General features: G+C 38.8%; 1 protein-coding gene across 4 annotated transcripts in view; it reads right to left on the bottom strand.

Moving 5' to 3' along the window:
- GRB14 (growth factor receptor bound protein 14) overlaps positions 1-19,499 on the bottom strand; it is a 91,759-nt gene that overhangs the window by 19,955 nt on the left and 52,305 nt on the right. For all 4 annotated transcript variants that reach the window (XM_030580991.1, XM_030580988.1, XM_030580989.1 and 1 more), the window contains 3 exons: positions 19,050-19,206; positions 9,255-9,376; positions 7,280-7,354 (listed from right to left, as the gene is read on the bottom strand). In XM_030580991.1, the coding sequence (XP_030436851.1) occupies positions 7,280-7,354; positions 9,255-9,376; positions 19,050-19,206 (354 nt within the window). The remainder of the gene's footprint in view (positions 1-7,279; positions 7,355-9,254; positions 9,377-19,049; positions 19,207-19,499) is intronic.

Here is a 19,499-nt window from a genome sequence, read left to right as displayed (position 1 = left end):
AGGGTCCTCTATGGCAGAAAGAGATCTAGGGGTCACAGTGGACCACAAGCTTAATATGAGTCAACAATGTGATACTGTTGCAAAAAAAGCAAACATGATTCTGGGATGCATTAACAGGTGTGTTGTAAACAAGACACGAGAAGTCATTCTTCCGCTTTACTCTGCGCTGGTTAGGCCTCAACTGGAGTATTGGGTCCAGTTCTGGGCACCGCATTTCAAGAAAGATGTGGAGAAATTGGAGAGGGTCCAGAGAAGAGCAACAAGAATGATTAAAGGTCTTGAGAACATGACCTATGAAGGAAGGCTGAAGGAATTGGGTTTGTTTAGTTTGGAAAAGAGAAGACAGAGGGGACATGATAGCAGTTTTCAAGTATCTAAAAGGGTGTCATCAGGAGGAGGGAGAAAACTTGTTCACCTTAGCCTCCAATGATAGAACAAGAAGCAATGGGCTTAAATTGCAGCAAGGGAGATTTAGGTTGGACATTAGGAAAAAGTTCCTAACTCAGGGTAGTTAAATACTGGAATAGATTGCCTAGGGAAGTTGTGGAATCTCCATCTCTGGAGATATTTAAGAGTAGGTTAGATAAATGTCTATTAGGGATGGTCTAGACAGTATTTGGTCCTGCCGTGAGAGCAGGGGACTGGACTCGATGACCTCTCGAGGTCCCTTCCAGTCCTAGAGTCTATGAGTCTATGTCAACAGTCCCATCAATAAGACTATTCATGCACAGAACAGTCTCAGAATCAGGGCCTAGAGCTGCTTACACGAAAGGTTTTCCAGCATTGTTCACTGCTGAAGGGACTGACATCTCCATTGCAATGTAGGCACTGCATTACAGCTCCATTTCAGCACAATACAGCTCCATTTCAGCAGCCGTAAGTGAGATTTATCATGCAAGAGTGCACTTGAAGGAGGCATAAAAATTGTGATTAGTGAAAAGAAGGAAACCCTAATTTTGCTTTCTTATTACTTTTGGTTTTGAACATTGCTTGATGAGCCCACAAATATCAGATAATGCTGGCTTCTAGAAGCAAGAAATTTGAAGCAAAGACTTTCTAATCCCAACTTGAGAGTGTATGTGTCTTTGAGATATTATCAAGGTTAAGAAGGTTTTATGGCATATGACAAAGAGGAAGATGAATAACGTAAACATACAAAAACATTTTTTTCAGGCACATGTGATAGTGAATAAAAAGACTATATTAAAGCTGTAATTTAATCCGACAGACCAATTTCAAAGGGAAGCTTTAGGAGAGTTTGAAAGAGTTGCACTGCTGCAATGCTGTGGTATAGATTCTTACAACAGTGACAGAAGGTATTCTTCAGTCGCTGCAGTAAATCCACCTCTCAAAAGCAGTAGCTAGGTCAACAGAAGAATTCTTCAGTCATCCTAGCATTGCCTACACTGGGGCTTACATGCCTGAATGATACAGCTCGGTCAATCTAACTTTCTAGTACAGGCCAGCTGTTGATTTTCTTCATCGAGATTGCGGAGAAGAATCTCTCTCCTCTCCTTTCCATACTAGCTCTTAATTTTAGTACCTTGCCCATTTTGTCTGAAGACTCAATTAATGGCTCCCTAACCCCATAAGACCCCCTGTATCCTTGTACCTATCCTCTCACTAGGAAGATATGCATGACAAAATGATAACCAAAACATCATTCCTTGAACAGGCCAATGTTACTGAAAGCAACACAAAGCTCTGCTTTAGCAGTGAATGTTGCACCCACACTAGTGTTATCAATTTAAAGTAGTTCACAACAACATTACTTGTAATGAGGCAAGACTAAATGATCTGGTTTTTTTCTTCCCAGATAGCAACAGACTGTATGGCAAGACACATCATGACTAACAGCATCTGACAAAATCATTACTGCCACAATGAAAGAATACTGAAAATCCTAGACAATGAGGAGAATAACCTGCTCTTCAGTTTATGGAGCTGTAAAAGATAGTAGTTAAGTTAAGACCAAAGTTTATTAAAGATGGAAGAAATTATCAATGACAAATAAAAGCTTTATTAGGGAGCCAAGTAACATTGGATAAAAAGTACAGAAAATTAGAGGTTCCTCTTTTTAAAAAAAAAAGCACATGTTGGTTATATAAAATGCAGTAATATTCAATTTATTTTACTCTGTAGGGTTGAGATATATGATATGATTTATAGCAAATGAACTGTAAATATCATTGGTGTAAAATGTCATTGTGTACTACAGATTCTAGTATACAACAGTATCAGACATTTATAGCTTTTAATATAAAAAGCATATAAAGCCTTTTTAAAGAGAGATGAATTCAGCAGATGAATTCATGCAAACTCAAATGTCTGAGATGAACATAAAAACCAAGGAAGTTACAAGAGGTGGATGTTCTTGCATGAGAACATCTAGGCCTAAAGTTATGTTTCCCATTATATGAACTTATTCATATATATCTCTCAAACTTACAATGAAACATCTGAAGTGCTAGAGGTGTTAACAGTGCCCTTGAAGTTAGATGCACCATCTTGCTTCTTGAGCAGAGACTCTGACTCTCACAGAATGGGATGAAGACTCATTTCAGAGGAAGCCAGCTTCTTTTTTTAAACTTTCAGATTTGAATTGTACCCAATTTTGTATCCAGTTTGTACCCAGACTCCTTTTAAGTTTCTACTTAATTGCTCAGAGTTTAACTCAGTCCCATAAAATCAAATTTGGTGTTGAAAGCTTCCTTATTGCTCCATGTGTGTTACTATTGGTCAATATTTAAGAATTGCCTCCAAAAATGTTCCAATAAATTAGTGAGCACGCCCTCTTGCAAGCAAATTGGTGATAATGCAGGCATAAATGGAGGGTTATATGTGCACATTTAGCATATAAGTTGTGGGTATATTTTGGAAATCTTTGAAAATTACTAACTGAAAAACCAACATTTTGGGCTTAGGCAGAGCTGGTAGCACAGTAAACAGGTGACATTGCCTAATGACTCCCATTATAAAGCCCAGTTTTCAGTTGCTTCAAACTTTGCCAAACTTTACCTATCCATGCTGAAATTTTCCATGCTGGGCATCTGCCTCTGGGGGAATATTTTTGGAACATTTCTGCAAAAGTAGTTCATCAATTTCACCGTAAAAGGTTATGGAAAAATATATTGGTTTTCCCATCTTAAAACCATTTCACCATGTTTGTTGCTAAGTTATAATGCCTTCATTCTTTGGAGCAGGGAAGTGAAATTTGGCAGGAAGTCACCTTTGCTGTTGCCATGGAAACCCAGCCCAGATTTGGCCAGGTTATAAAACAGGAGTTGGGTGGAAAGAAGTTTTCCCATTCTGCATTGAGGCAAAACCAAGCCCTATCAAAAATGTTTATGAAAAACCAGAAAGACACCCCAAAAAGCTAACATTCTGGTGAACAGTGACATGGGATGTGAAAGTTGCTGTTCTGGCTGATTCAAAGCAGGGACTTGAACCTGGGTCTCCTACATTCCAGGTGAGTGTCCTATCCACTAGGCTTTTAGATAAATCATCTCTCTCTCTATCCCCTGAGAAACTTTTCCACAAAAAGTTTAGGTTCCAACAAAGTAGCATTTTCTGAAAATAAATGTTTTGCAGAATAACTCCCAGCTACCTCCGTTTATAAACCTTGGAGAGGGGTGGGGGGAAACAGCTCACACATGCTCAGTAGAGACTTGACAAGTGAACTTTCTGGATTCTGTCTGAATGGGGCATGCTCCAGCCCCAAGCTACAGGGGGCTAAGCAGGATTTTCCCTGTAATTGCCACTCCTGGATGCTGCAGCACCAAGCATCAGAACTGAGACCAAGGAGACTGACACTCAATGCTCCCCCTGCTAGTGCCCAGGCAGTATGGCAGCCTGTCTGGAATGCAGAGGGGACAGAAGGCAGTGGGGAGTGCAGTGAAGAAAGTAGACTGGGACAAGGAAGTGAGGTGGGTTGAGAAGAGACTGGGAGTGGGAGGTCTGTGGAAGTTTGGGCCTGGATGTGCAAGGAGACTGGATGTAGGAGCCAGGCGGGGGAGACTGAGATCAAATGAGAAGCAAGAGGTAGTGGGGACAGACTGGGGCAAAGAGCCTAGGAGGGAGACTGGGAATGAAAGCCAAGATGGGAGATAAAGGAGACTAAGACTCTGCTGAGGAGCCCAGAGCAGGCGATGGGGCCTGGAGTGAAGAGCACAGAGGAGTGAGAAATAGGAATGAGACAAGGAGCTGGGAGTGATAAGGGGGAGAAAAAAGGACAGGGCAAAAGGGGTCAAGTTTGAGGGGAGATTCCTCAAGATTCCCGAGTCTCAACATTTCTCTATTGTCAGCAAATATCTGTGAAACCCTCTGGCAAAGTGTATGTTTCATCCAGCTCTAGTGGCTGGCCCACAAAGGATGACAGCTTACTGTTGGTATCAGTAACTTCATTAGCTCTACTAGCGAAGGTCTGTAAAGTGGATCTAAAGGCTCGAACCCTGCTGATGTCCCATGTGGCTATTCCCATAGGATTAATGTTCTGTTTTTCAGTTTTTTAGAACCTCAGAAATTACACACACAAAACTACATTAAAGAGAACATTAAGGTTGCAAAGTCAAGTACTCAAAAGTTAAGACATGCCAGAATTGAGTGCTTTGCAGCCTTCATGCTCTTTTATCATCATTTTTGTGTAGGTATTTCACACAAAATTATTTTAAATTGTCTAGAAAGGAAATGTGCCCTGTTCTTTAACATATATTCTACATTTAGATAAAAATACTTTGTTTCATTGCTTGTGAAAAATGACTTGTACATATGCTGTCTACACGTGTTTTCTAATGTATTTGCATTCTGCTGAAAAGGCAATAAGAAAGAAGCAGCTAAAGTAGTCAATAGAAGATTTGCACTCTGAACTCAAAGTACACCTACAGAACCTGAATATCAATTGCATCTATTGAATTGGACTTGGGGAGAATAGAGCTACCCTTAAAGAAAAAGTTGAAAAGCATAATCATCAGGATAATTTTACAGACTAACAATTGTGAAATTGTTACTCTCAAAGTACAAAAATAATTAACAATATTCTTCAGAGTGAAAAAAATTAATCCTGGTCCAAAAAAAAAACACTGCAGCCAAAAGTTCTGAATAGTACAAGAACAGAGAAGTGTTATTCATATAAGTAAAAGATGAACTCTTAGCTCCTATCAAAGTCAATAGCAAAACTACCATTTACTTCAATGGGATTAGGATTTCACTCATTATCCAAATTAGCTCAAATGGGGCCTAATCCTATTCACATGATTAACTCAATGGGAGTATTTGTAAGAACTAAACAACATGAGATTTTATCCATATATTGTTATTTAAAAGGTGTGTGGGGGGGGGGGTTCCATAGTAAACTATGGTGCAAGCTACTGAATAGGTTTTACAAGTGAAAAAAAAATCTGATTTTAAATTACATTTGAAGACATCAGCTTCACATTTAATTACCAGAAATAGGTGAACTATAAATGAATCCATTCATACTATGAGATCTATAATTTCTCAAAGAAGCAGATAAAAATGAAATATCGGAATATTCTATTAATATTATTGTGAAGGCCTCAGGTTTAAAATCCATTTGCTCCATTAATTTTTTATGTTTAAATTTGATCACATTCATGAAAACCCAGAACGTGAGCTATGCTCACTGATTCCACACTCAATGCCCAAGAAACATATGCACAAATACTGTGCCTCCCTAAAGTAAACTATGACACAGCCACATACCATCTACGCATCGCACTCCCTTCACCTTCTTCTTTAGGCTTAAGTCTTGTTGGGGGCAGGGATTAAACCTCTCACTCTTTGGGAAACACTACCAGAAATAATTTTTACAAATCAATGCACATCTGATAGCTAAGCACCAGAATATGCCTCCAAGGGAGGCTCTGGAACTCCTGTCACTGGAGGTTTTTAAGAACAGGCTGGAAAAACACCTGTCAGAGATAGTCTAGGTATACTTGGTCCTGCCTCTGTGCAGGGGGCAGGATTAGATGACCTCTTGAGGTCCCCTTCACCCCTACATTTCTATGACTATTAGAGAATAACTAAGGAAAACAAATCAGTACATTTTTAGATATTTTAGCTCTGAGTTAAAAGGAAGGAGCCAGAATTCTTGCCTTCTCTTACTCTTGCCTTATAACAAAAGGCAAGAAAAATGTTTAACACATAGCTGGAGAATATTTTACTTGCACATAGCTCAACCCACAGAAAACTGTAAGAGAATTTCAAAACTGGGTTGTTAAAACTAACATCTCTCTTGACACTTGACCAAGCATGTCACAGATAATAATGCAAGCCCATTAACTTGTCTTAATGAAAGTTTCCAAGGAAAGAGTGGCATAGTGTAAATGATCTACTGAATGGCTTTGCTGAAATGTGCATGATGGCTTTGTAATTCACAAAGGCGTTCTGTACTTAATGTCTAGCAACTCCTATTGAACCAAACATAAATAATCAGACAATACAATGTAAAAAAAATAGTAACATGAAATACAGGTTTATCCAGTTTTGATTGATTTACAAGTTAACCTGTAATCTCCTATTTGGGGTAGAACTGACCCCTATGCAGAAGGCCAGCATATAAACTATTCACTGTCTAAACACTATTTTTGAGGACTCAAGTGACTTAATGGTACACAGGCCTTAAACTTACTCTGCACACAGGTATTTAGTAGATATCATTTAGTTTACAAAAATAAGTCAAATATTTCTTTCAAACTACCTGATCACGTTTGAGATAAAGAGATGCTAAATTCTATTAGCACAGAGGCCAACATTTTGAAACATAGGTGCCTAAAGTTAGACTCTGAAATCCATATTTAGGCAGCAAAAGAAAAATGGCCTGATTTTTAAAGGTTGTAACACTTGTAATGTATTAACAAACTCCTTGTTTTCTTTTGCATATACCACTTTTATACAGTTGAAGACTGTTGAATTCCCATCCTTTTAACCAGGCTACACTACTTCAATCTTTCAATCAGTTCTTGTAAGTTACTCCACCCAACTGATCCTAACCATTTTTTTGCTGCATTTTGTTCTTTTCTGAACTCCCTCCAACTGGTCAATATCTTTATGGCAATGAATTCCCCAAAACTGAATCATTCCAGGTGCAGTTATATCAGTGGAGGAATATTATCTTTATGTTTCATGACAACACGTCTCTCTAGTCCAATAGGTCACTACAATTCTGTCAGTGACAAAATACTCTGTACACACAAACTAGACACCTGAAATTGAGGTATTCTGCTGTGAACTGGTTTATCTTAATGCAAATACAGCATACCTGTAATATCTGTGTGTGGCCTATCACTCCACTAATCTCGCTTGACAACGACACCATATGCTCTGGAAAATAATTCTGTCACAATAGAACGTATTATTAAAACTTCTGTAAATGTGAATACAAAAACCTTCATATTTCTCTTAGACATATAAACATATCCACCACCCAATTGCACAGAGCAAAAAGACAGTGAGATTTCCCCACTCTCAAACAATTTAGGAAGGGGGGAGGGCATTAAAATAGCCTCAAATTGTGGTATCTTTTAGATTCACCTGCTGAGTTTGTGAGACCAAACTTCAAATTTTTGTTTGTTTGTTTGTTTTTAAGATTTCAATGCAGGGACCAGGATCTGCTGAGTCAAGTCAGACTGCAGAAAGGCCCATACTTAGGGTATGTCTATACTACAAAAAACCTGTGTCAGTGGGTCTCAGAGCCTGGGTCAACTGACTCAGCTCACACTATGGGGCTAAAGCAGCAGTATAGATGTTCCTACTTAGGCTGGAGTCCAGGGTTTGAAACCCGCACAAGTCCCATGAGCCAAGTCTGTTGACTCAGGCTCATACTTGCTGCCAGGTTCTGGTTTGTTGTTTTTGTTTGTTTTTTTCCAGTGTAGATGTAACTTTAGATTGACAGGTAATCATTCGCTCTCCCCTTCCAGCTGCATAGGCTGGCCCTAGGCGTCAATATATTACTATCTAGGAAGAGGGAAAATGCATTTTAAAAGGGACATTTTGTTGAATTTGATATGGTATCCCAGTGGAATGAGGAAATAAGTGGAATACACTGTCAAAAACATTTACTTAAATTATATTGAAACAAAATGTTGGTCAATATATTTTATGCTATCTTTTACTAATGCAGAAAAAATCCTCTCTGATTTACTGTGAATGCTCTCTTTATTCTATATGATATTAATATGGATCAAATGGTGGAAACTTGCAAAAATAAAAAATAAAAAGATATTATAGGCCAGAGCCAGTGTAAGTCAGCATAGCTCCACTGACTGAACTGTAGCTATGCACGTTTACATCCGTTGAGGATTTGGCCCCAGATCTAAAATTATAGTCTTTTATAATAGCTGGACAACTCCCAAATTAAATCCTTCAAAGTATGTAAAGTAGCTGGATCACCAGAGACTTTCATTCCAAATGATCCTGTGTATTATTTTTAGGATTAATTAAGAGTTAAGTGTTTTTGATACAGTGTTCTAAATTCCATCTCCTCTTGGGATCATATCTTTCTTGTTGGGCCCTGATTGGTTAGCCTATATTGCCCACCAAGGCTGGTTGACCATGGTCATGCAATGTACTGGGTATAATTATATAAAGTCATTTCCATGGACCACTATAATATCTGACCCCCCACTATTAATTAATTTAGCAACATCTCTGAGATGTAGTTATCCTCATTCAGAAATAGGGAACTGAGGCAGAGAGTGATTAAGTGATTTGCTCAAGATAATACACACAGAGCAAGGAACAGAACCCAAATTCTTAGGTCCCTAAAGGTATGTCTGCACCACAGCTGGAAGGTGTAAATTCCAGCTTGAAGAGACATACCCACATTAGCTCTGATCAAGCTAATGTGGTAAACTAGAGTGTAGTCACAGTAGGGAACAGGATGATGGGGCGTAGCAGGGGAGCTGCCATAAGTACGACCTTATTGGAGACCATAGATTTGTACTCTGGCAGCTAGCCCTTCCCAGAGCTCACGCTGTGGCGACTACACTGCTATTTTTAGCACACTGCAGGCATGTCTCCACAAGTTGGAATTTACACCTTCCAGCTCTGGCATAAACATACCTATAGTGATTCTTCCTTTCCTTTTAACAGGTCACAGGAAGATTTCATTTTAAGGCTCACTCTAGGTTCTCCTGCATTTCTGGCATTTCCCCTCATCACTATGCCACATGGCTTCAGATGTCAGGGCAGCTGTAGCAGCTGCCCAAACAGTGCTTTTAAGACGACAGACTTACCACTGGGTGTTTAAAAAACTCATATTTGGCATAGTTTTTTCTAAAATACAGTCTATTTTCTTCTTCGATTCCCCAGTGTGACTGAATTTCAATTACCAATTCGTGGTCTTCTAGAATTCTTTCTGTAAAACAAAGAAAAATACTTAGCCTTGCACCCAAGCCCACCATCGTGGTAAACCCATAAGAACTTAGGCTCAGACACAAATGAAGAGTTATGTTCAACCCAACATGAACACCTTCAATTCATCAAGTCTGTTTTACATTTTGTCACCAAGGTCAGTATTCTGTACAGTGCTTTTTTATACACCAACTCTGCTCATGAAACATGAATGTCTGCAGTAGGTGAGGAAGCGAATTTCCTCCTCCTCTTCCTCAAACACCAATAAGGTTTTAAAATCTCACATAAATGCAAAATGAGGTATTGCCTCTTCCAAAGCCAACTTATTACATACTGTAACTTTTTACAAAGCTTGGAATAGAGAGATGGTGATTTTGGCAGCTAGACTTCTCAGTTGTATAACTTCCTTCTTTGAGAAATTAGAGACTTGGAGCCAAAATTAATTAAGGGGAATGGTTAATTACAAAAACACCCAACATTCATTCATAAAGCATTTTTTCACATTGGAAGAGTTCATCCTGAATTACTCAAGAGCTGGCAAAGATATTAGAAGTGATCCCATTTGTATAGAGGTGAGCTCATTAGCTAGGTTGGATGCCAGACATTTAGATCTGCAAAGCCATGTGGGGAATTTGAACCTTTTGAAAACCAGTTCTGATTGCTAATTAACTTTACAGTAATTGGGGATTTAGAAAAATCTAAATAAAATGGCAAAGGACTTATGTAAATGGATAATAAATAACCAATCAATCCGCCTATGTCTGTTCCAGAGTTTTCTAAAGATTTTCAGAATACTAATGCATTTCCTTTGCAAGCTGTTTTTAATCTCATTTTTGACAGTTTCCTGCAATGTAAAAAAATACTAAACTACATTTGTATGAAAGGAAATATGGTTTTGAATTTAAGGCCCCAATCCTGCAAAGAGTTATGCATGTGCTTAACTACAAGCTCTAGGAGCACTATCATTGATTTCAATGAGACAACGTATAGTGAGTAAAGGGAAGCCCATGCATAACCATTTGCAGGATTGTGATTAAATTTATTTCTGTACATTGGATATCACATTTAAAAAACCCCAAACAACTTATGTAACATTCATACTACAAAGAAAAAATGCACAGGAAAAAGTTTGGTGGGCAATTTTCATTTTGCTGACAGAGTGAACCAATGAGGAAACAAGTTATTTTAAATGTAAGTGGGGAATATATCTTCTGGAACTTTATTGAATTGTATTTAAAGGGTCACTGTCAATTTCAAATCTAATTAGTTCCAACAAATCAACAATTTAAAATAGTTTCAACTACTGTTCCTGGGTCCCCCTGCCAATTATACAAATTTTATACAACAACCTTATTTTATTTCTCCTCCCCACCCCCAAGTATTGCCAAAATGCAAGAGCATACCAAAAAAAACCACCATAGTCAAGCTCTAAAAATACATATGAGAGAGAGAGAGACACGGGGTTCTATGTCTTTTCCTTCTAGTTTTTCAGCCTTTAAAAAGGTACAGCCAATTCATGTTCTCATGCTTTATTCCATAATCATGAGGGCTTTAAGCTTAAATTTTAAAAAAATTACTGAAACTCTCACGTAGTCACTTTAGTCCAGGAGCTGGGGCTTTAAGAACCACCACATATCTCAAGACTTGTGATAAAATTGTGAGCTCGCAACACTACTTTCCAGGACTGTATGAACAGAATGATTGTAATGCAGCAAAACACAAAATGTCCATTAAATTCTTGAAATACATTGGGGACAAATGTTTGTTTCAGAAGATGGAGGAAGTAACTAGGGAAAACTGCCATTTTAGACGTTATTCTGACTAACAGTGTTGTGAATCTGAAGTTGAAGGTAATCTGGGTGAAAGTGATCATGAAATGATGATTATGTGACCCTAAGAAAAAGGAGCAAAAGCAGCAAAATAGGGACAATGGCCTTCAAAAAAGCAGACTTTACAAAACTCAAAGAAGTGGTTGGTAATGGCCCATGGGAATAAAATCAAAAGGAAAAAGGAGTTCAGGAGAGTTCTCAGTTTCTCAGAGACACAACGTTAAAAGGTACAACAGCAAACTGTTGACAGGATGAATACTAAAAGCAGAGCTCTGCACGGATACAAAATTTGTACTTGAGGATGTGAATATCCATGGATACAAGGCTGCAGGGCTCTACCAGGAACCACAGCGGCCTGCCAGGCCACCACTCATAGGAACCAGAGCCCAGTCCAGGCTGCTCCTCCAGTGCAGCTGTACCGCCCTCAGCTCTGTCCACCAGGGTGGGCACCAAGCTTAGCGACATGCGGGCAGCTCGCATGCTGCTGGACAGAAGTAGCAGGAAAAACAGTACACCTCTATCCCTTTAAAAAATTGTTGTTGTTGTAACACAAAGGCCAAGATTTTCAAAGGGATTAAGTGATTTTGAGGCCCCAAATAGAAAATGTGGAGCACCTGTCCTCTGTGAATCAGACCCTAATTAAGATATCTCAAGTTGGGCACACAAAATCTTTTAAAAATTACTTTGGAATATCTTGGCCCAGAAAGAATTAAAAGGGTAGGAGTACAATTGCAGCCTCTTTCCATCAACGGTCTTCACTTCTTGTGGCAACACCCACCTTCACAAAACAAGAAATACTATCCACAGCCCAAATACGGTCAAGTCTGCAAACCTAGATTAATTACTGTGTCAAGAAGTCTCCAAATCTCCTCTGAGTGAGATATTACATTCACACAGCTAAATTCTACAAGTAGGAAAAAAAAAGTGGACTCATTGCAGGCCACATATACTGATAATACTCATGCAATGATTAGACCAATTGTTCATCTTAAACAGTTATCTTTTTAGTTAATACTACCAAAATTGGTTAACTCCTTGATTGACTAATTTTATTTATAATATAATCCCAATGTATTTTTCATATTGTTTAGCACTTGAAGGAAGTATGAGAAATTAGTTATCCATATAGTTGTTTCTGCTCTTAAATAAATGCTATAAATAAATCCACCAAACTGGCTTCCTCTGATGAAATGGTGACAAGGTAAAAACCACCTTAATTAAAGGGACTTTAAAGAAACATTTGACATTAGTCCTGAAAACCCGCTATTATTATTACATCATGCCTAATCCAAAGGAAAAATGCAGCAGCTCACCATAATCTACTAAATACAATAGGATTTGGGAAATAAATGACCTTCACTGACTTAAAAAAAAAACAACAGCTCTGGAAGCTACCACCAGGGTGTCCACATATCTATTCAATGGACACCATCCTAGGACCTAACCACATCAGCCACACCATCAGGGGCTCGTTCACCTGCAAATCTACCAATGTGATATATGCCATCATGTGTCAGCAATGCCCCTCTGCCATGTACATTGGCCAAACCAGACAGTCTCTACGCTGAAGAATAAATGGACACAAATCTGACATCAGGAATTATAACATTCAAAAACCAGTAGGAGAACACTTCAGTCTCCCTGGTCACTCAATAACAGACCTCAAAGTGGCAATTTTTCAAGGAAAAAAACTTCAAGAACAGACTAATGTGAAACTGCAGAACTTGAATTAATTTGCAAACTGGACACCATCACATTAGGCTTGAATAAAGACTGGGAGTGGTTGGGTCATTACAAAACCTAAACCTAATTTCCCCATACTAAATTTCCCCCTACTGTTACTCACATATTCTTGTCAACTCTTTGAAATGGGCCACTCTCATTACTACTACAAAAGTTATTTTTCCTCCCTTGGTATCCTACTGTTAACTGAATTGTCTCATTAGACTGACCTCACACTTGGTAAGGCAACTCCCATCTTTTCATGTGTTTATACCTGCTCCTGTATTTTCCACTCCGTGCATCTGATGAAGTGGGTTCTAGCTTGTGCCACTGCTCACCGTTCTACAGCTCTGACAGATGCGGCTATTTCCTACAATGTTCTGGACAAACCTTACTGAATTAAGTATTTTAGGAATTCATTGTATTAAAAATGCAAATAGTTATGTATTATTGTGGGATTGTATGTAACATCTCTAGGGAGGAGATATGACAAATGTCTCCTAGGAAGCATTATGAGAGTCAAAGGCCTATTTTAGAACAACAGGCCAGATAAGTTAGTATATTTTGGAGGAAAACAAAATTAAATAGATTTCCTAGGGAAATACCCTGGGGAGGAAATGCAAATTCCACACCTCCAGACCAAACCTTTGAAAGATTCGCCTTGTGGAGAAACCCATTGTCCATCTGATCACCTAGTTCCTGGCCTCTAAGGAAAAAAGACCTAAACTGTATAAAAGGAGAAAAAAAAACAACACAGATTCATGGGTGTGCTAGTTCTGAGCCAAGGCAGTTATGAACTTGTAACCACTGGAAAACCCCTTGTCGGTGTCTGCAGGACTGTTTACCTGCCAGAGCTCTTGTTGAGTCAGGGTAATCTCTGGTAAGATAATTTGCAAACGTATTATTTTTAATGTTTTCTCCATAATTCTTTTCTTTAAGAATAAATGTGATTATTTTAGAAAGAACTATGTCGTCACTTAACTGTGGGCAATTATGTTGTTTATAGCCTGTGAAGAAGAAAGGCAAACAGGCCTGCTGAGGCAGTCTGCTTTGCTGGAGAATTCACAGTGGGCAGCATGGAAATCCTCGGATAGGAGAGAGGGAGACAGATGTTCGTCTCTCCTCAAGACAGGTGAATGCAGGGGAGCTGGAAGCCTCAGAACAGACCACAGAGGGATAAAAGAGGTGCATTAGCCCAGAACCATGAAAACTGCAGTTATACTACTACTTTTAGCATGTTAGCTTGAGGTCTACTGGAACTGAGAATCACACTCCCCTCTCCAACTGTAGACATAGCCTAAAGGCTTGTCTACAGAGCTCCTCACTTTGGACTATGGAAGGGTGAATTGTAGCACATACTAGTGCACTCCACTGTATGGACACTGCTGTTGCAAACTACAAGGTACCTAGTCTGCATTAACATGGCCTTCTTTAAACAAGACTATTTAACTGCAAACAAAGTACTTTTTAGTTTATGCCCTCAGCATCCACTTAGGGGAATTACAGTGAGGCAATCCAATGCGCACTGCAATTTGTACACCCTATAGTCTGAATTGTGAGACTGTGTAAACACAGCCTAAGAATCAAGTGCTACCCTTTATTCTGCTCAAATAAATCTAGTACAGTACCTGTATATGAGTAACAATAGTGACATCCAGTGGATATTAAAAAAAAAATCCTACACGCCTGTGATGAGCGTAATTGTTAGAGAAGGAATTGTAGGGTTAAACATTTGAGAAAAGCGTAACAATTCTCTAAAATGTACTATGGAGAACCAAATATATTTTAGTATTTGCTGTCCATGACAAAGGTAAAAAAAACACTGTTTAAAAACTGTTTAAAAATGTATGAAGTCTACCAGATTCTGAAATAATTTCTGGTAAACACATCCCCTTTCAGGGTACATACCCATCTGAATGTGCAAGTAGCTACTCAAATATATGTACACAGATGAGAGCATATTCCAATGACTTTGTGATAATTAAAGTCATGTTTATATAAATAACAGCTGACTTGTGGCTTTATTTGCAAATAAAAAGCACCATGTTCAGTTTACTGTGATTCATGGGGTCAAAAAAATCACAAGTATTTGGATAGCTGTTGGATATTAGCTAAAATGTTTGTATCCATGACAGATTCAGGAATTTTAACATTAATTATTATTCGTACAAAAAAATGTTTTACTGGAAATGAGCTTTTCACTATTTCCTGTTTCAAGTGCTTCAGTCATTCAACCAGACAGTTGAAAAAAAAAAATGTGGTGTGTGTGTGCGCGTGTCTTAGTGGATAAATCACACCACAGTACAATACATAGCAACCAGTCAACAAACTATTCACAAACCACAGACTGAAAGTTATTCATTTAGTACAGTACTTACAAATAGTGAATTGGTTTGCTTATAAGAAAGAAGATCAGTTTGTGAATATATCACACACCTAAAAAGGGTCTACATTTGTGTTATAACAAATAAACAACAACAACAAACAGTAGATGTGGTTTAACCATTAAGTATTACAGAAGGAGGCGGCATCCTGAAAGAGAACAAATCTCCATACCAACTGGTACCGCATTAGTCTCTAACATCAGCTTGGAGAAGGCAGACTGACTAAAAAAGGGAAATATAGTCTCTTACTAAAATTACACCTGAAGGAGAACCAGAGGATTGGTTAGGGAATGCAGTGCCTTAGTACTGGTTCACATTCAGCAGAGCTCAGTAGTTACTACTGGAAGAGTCTGTATGCTTAAGTGAAACACCTTGATGGTCTCAATCTCATTCTCTAAAAGGAATGGACATGTCTCAACATAGTACTTCATAGATGGTTAAAAATTCCCCTTGTTCGAATATCTTAAGAAAAAAGTGACAACTAGAAGATTGATATTTCAGCAACAACTAATATCATTAGGATTGAAGTGGTCCAATTACATGACAACATATGCATTATATCAACAACTGTGACAGACTGGGCCAGGAACCATTGCAGAATCACTTCTTTAGGTTTATAATTCATTTTTGTTTTCCTTAATGCTTTTTACTAACTTTCTTCTCTATTATAAAATCCAGTCTCATTGATAAAGAGAGAAAATACTTCTATTATTTATACAATAGCTTTAGGCAATAGTATCCCTAGCTTTCTCCCGATAGCACATTTAGTCAATGTACAGTTCTGACACAGTTTTAACTCTGGCCTTATTCTCTGAGCTGGAAGTATCTTATAACTGATGCACTCAGGGTAAAAAGTTAGAAATATCTTTGAAATGTTACAAAGGAAAAAACCTTTTTGCAAAAATATTTTTGGCTGTCTTTATACACTATAAAAGAGCAGTAAAGGGCAAAAACAATTTTAGCTTTGTGGCTCATCTTTAAAATACTGCTGTTAAACATAGTGCAGTATGTTCTGGCTCGGTCTCTGTGTGTGGCATATGCATAGGCAGCCTATACAGGGTGTGGATCCTCCCAGAAGGGAAGGACCCATGACAGCACAGTGAGAGTATGCTTCCTGAATGGGAAAGAAAAAGGGCTTGAAGTTAGTAGCACCAGAAGCCGGAAGGGAGCTGCTTTTGTTCGCTCTTCCAATACTAAAACCACATTTTATTGTTACTGAGTTTGTGACTGTGTCATCATTCCAGGGATTCTGCCTGCTTATGCTAACCCACAAGGGGACCAAAACGTCGGGTAACAATACACTCTGAGCTGCACAGTCGGGTATCATTTTACATAAACACACATTGTTTGCGGATGACACTAAGCTGGGGGGAAGAGGTAGATACACTGGAGGGTAGGGATAGGGTCCAGAGTGATCTAGACAAATTGGAGGATTGGGCCAAAACGAAACCGATGAGATTCAACAAGTGCAGAGTCCTGCCTTAGGACGGAAGAATCCCATGCACTGCTACAGGCTGGGGACTGACTGGCTAAGCAGCAGTTCTACAGAAAAGGACCTGGGGATTACAGTAGATGAGAAACTGGATATGAATCAGCAGTGTGCCCTTGTTGCCAAGAAGGCTAACGACACATTGGGCTTCATTAGTAGGAGCTTTGCCAGCAGATCGAGGGAAGTGATTATTCCCCTCAATTTGGCACTGGTGAGGCCACATCTGGAATAGTGTGTCCAGTTTTGGTCCCTCCACTACAGGCAGGATGTAGACAAATTGGAGAGAGTCCAACAGAGGGCAATGAAAATGATCCAGGGACTGGGGCGCCTGACTTTAGAGGAGAGGCTGAGGAAACTGGGCTTGTTTAGTCTGTAGAAGAGAAGAGTGAGGGGGGATTTGATAGCAGCCTTCAACTACCTGAAGTGGGATTCCAAAGAGGATGGAGCTCAGCTGTTCTCATTGGTGGCAGATGACAGGAAAAAGACCAGTGGTCTCGTTGCAGTGGTGGAGGTCTAGATTGGATATTAGGAAATGCTATTTCACTAGGAAGGTGGTGAAGCACTGGAATGAGTTACCAATGGGAGGTAGTGGAATCTCCATCCTTAGAGGTTTTAAACGCCCGTCTTGATAAAGCCGTGGCTGGGATGATTTAGTTGGTGTTGGTCCTGCTTTGAGCTGGGGCTTGGATTACATGACCTCCCGAGGGCTCTTGCAACCCTAATCTTCTGTGATTGGGCCAGACTCTCTGGTGCAACAAGGAACACTCAGCACAAAACACAGAGGTGGCCAAAGGTAGCTTCAGTCCTGGAACTGCTAGGTATTAGTATAGTTCCCTTCATGTGGTAGAACAGCCTGCAGACGGTTTTAAATTTATCTCACATCACAAGAATCTTCTAGAAGCTGTAGATGCAAAAACATTCCAGCAATGCCTTCCGCTTCCTGTTCTCTAGCCATAGTCCTACACTGGAAGTCGTTATGGTGTTTCCATGCCACATAGGGAGAATAAAATTTCATTATGCTGGGCAAATACTCTAGCATTACTGACTATTCTTTTAGTTACAAATTGAATCCAGGTGATTTCATAGCTGCTGATGGGGAGGGGGAGGTAAGTTTTATGACTTGATTTATAGTAGATTTCTCCACTATAGCTCTCAAAAAAAATTAAAAAATAAATCACAAAATCTAATATGGGAAGATATTGTCCTTTTTATACTGAAAATGATATTTAGACTGTCTGAGTAAAGTAACTTTTAAGATGATGTCTTCTGGGAGAAGACATCTACACGAATTCTTTGGCAAATCTTTGCTGTGTTACACATTTTTAACATGTCCGATACTTGATACATCTTACTTTACTTTTTTATTGCAGAGTTTTGAAACTATGTATACACTGAAATCAGGAAGTGAGACCACAACACCACCACCACATTACAGTAGTTATCTGAGACACAGAAAAGTTGGTGTCCGTCACATTACACATAAATAAGGCAGAAACATTTACACTTTATATGACAACACATAATACCAACAAGGCAAATATAGTTGTGGAAGCGGAAGTATGAATATCTTGATTTTTGTGGGTTTAAAATCTTAAGCTCAGTTGTTTTTATGTAGGCTTCTTTTGTATTTAATATGTAGATTGGGGGGGAAGTTTAAAAAAATGTAGGTCAATTTCTCTGGAGTTTAAATCAAAACCTCACAAAGCTAATTGACTGTATTGCAGTAGGATGTTGACAAGTCTACTTCAATAGAAAGATGTAATTTAGAGGGATAGACACCCACTGTCCACATAAAAGTATGAAGTACGACAGCTCTTCTGTCCTTTGTATGAGAGATATTCATCAACTACGCCCTCTCAAAAATTTCAACTGGTTGTGTTGAAGTGGCACAGCTACTATTTGCACTGGAATATGGGCCCAGCTCTTTTGCTAGAGGTAAACAAGAGCAAGTCAAGAAAGTAAAAGGGGGAAAACTGTCCAAAAAAAAAAAAAAAAAGAAGCAGGAAAGAACTAAAAGCCATTTATCATAAGTGTGAAGAATCTATGTCCTCAAGACCCCTGCTTCAGATTCAGGTCAAGGTAATTTGGGATCAGTGCAAGAGCATCCCTTATGACTCTGCATCAGAAAAAAAAATGCGGAAAACAGAAGAATGAGTTTGAATAGCTTCCTAGAATTTTCCTACATTAAAAAAACGAAACAAAAACACAAGCAGCTATGATACCTTTTTTATGCTGTGAACAAGGCAATCTTACCTATACCTATGCGAGGAAGGTGTTCAAACAGTGTCCAGCTGTGGTCATCTATGAAATGATTCTTCAGTATTAATAGCTGGCATACATCTCTGGCTGTTACATCACTTGGCACTTCCAAAGCTCTGCTAGTGTCATCCTCACTGTATACTTTAATTACCTGCAAAAACAATGAGTATAAACTGGAAAAGCTAAAATGCCCATACATTTAAAATTGCATGGGATTGGTTAAATCAGCCCAGACAACTTACTCATCTCCAAACCTTATGACTGAGACAAGAACCTAAAAGTGTAACATGACATTCAACAAAAGCAGAAAGCTTCCAAGTCCCCTTCTAGTAACTGGATCTCCACATTAATATTAGACAAGGATGATGCTGCAGATGACGAATGGTACAGTTCAAGGATCCTGAGAATGAGCTATACAGAAAGGTTAGTGAAACCAGGTCTGAA

The sequence above is a fragment of the Gopherus evgoodei genome, chromosome 11 (assembly GCF_007399415.2).
Source record: "Gopherus evgoodei ecotype Sinaloan lineage chromosome 11, rGopEvg1_v1.p, whole genome shotgun sequence".
Taxonomy (NCBI): domain Eukaryota; kingdom Metazoa; phylum Chordata; order Testudines; family Testudinidae; genus Gopherus; species Gopherus evgoodei.
Note: the sequence above shows the minus strand (reverse complement) of the source record. Positions and strands in the feature narration are given on the sequence as shown.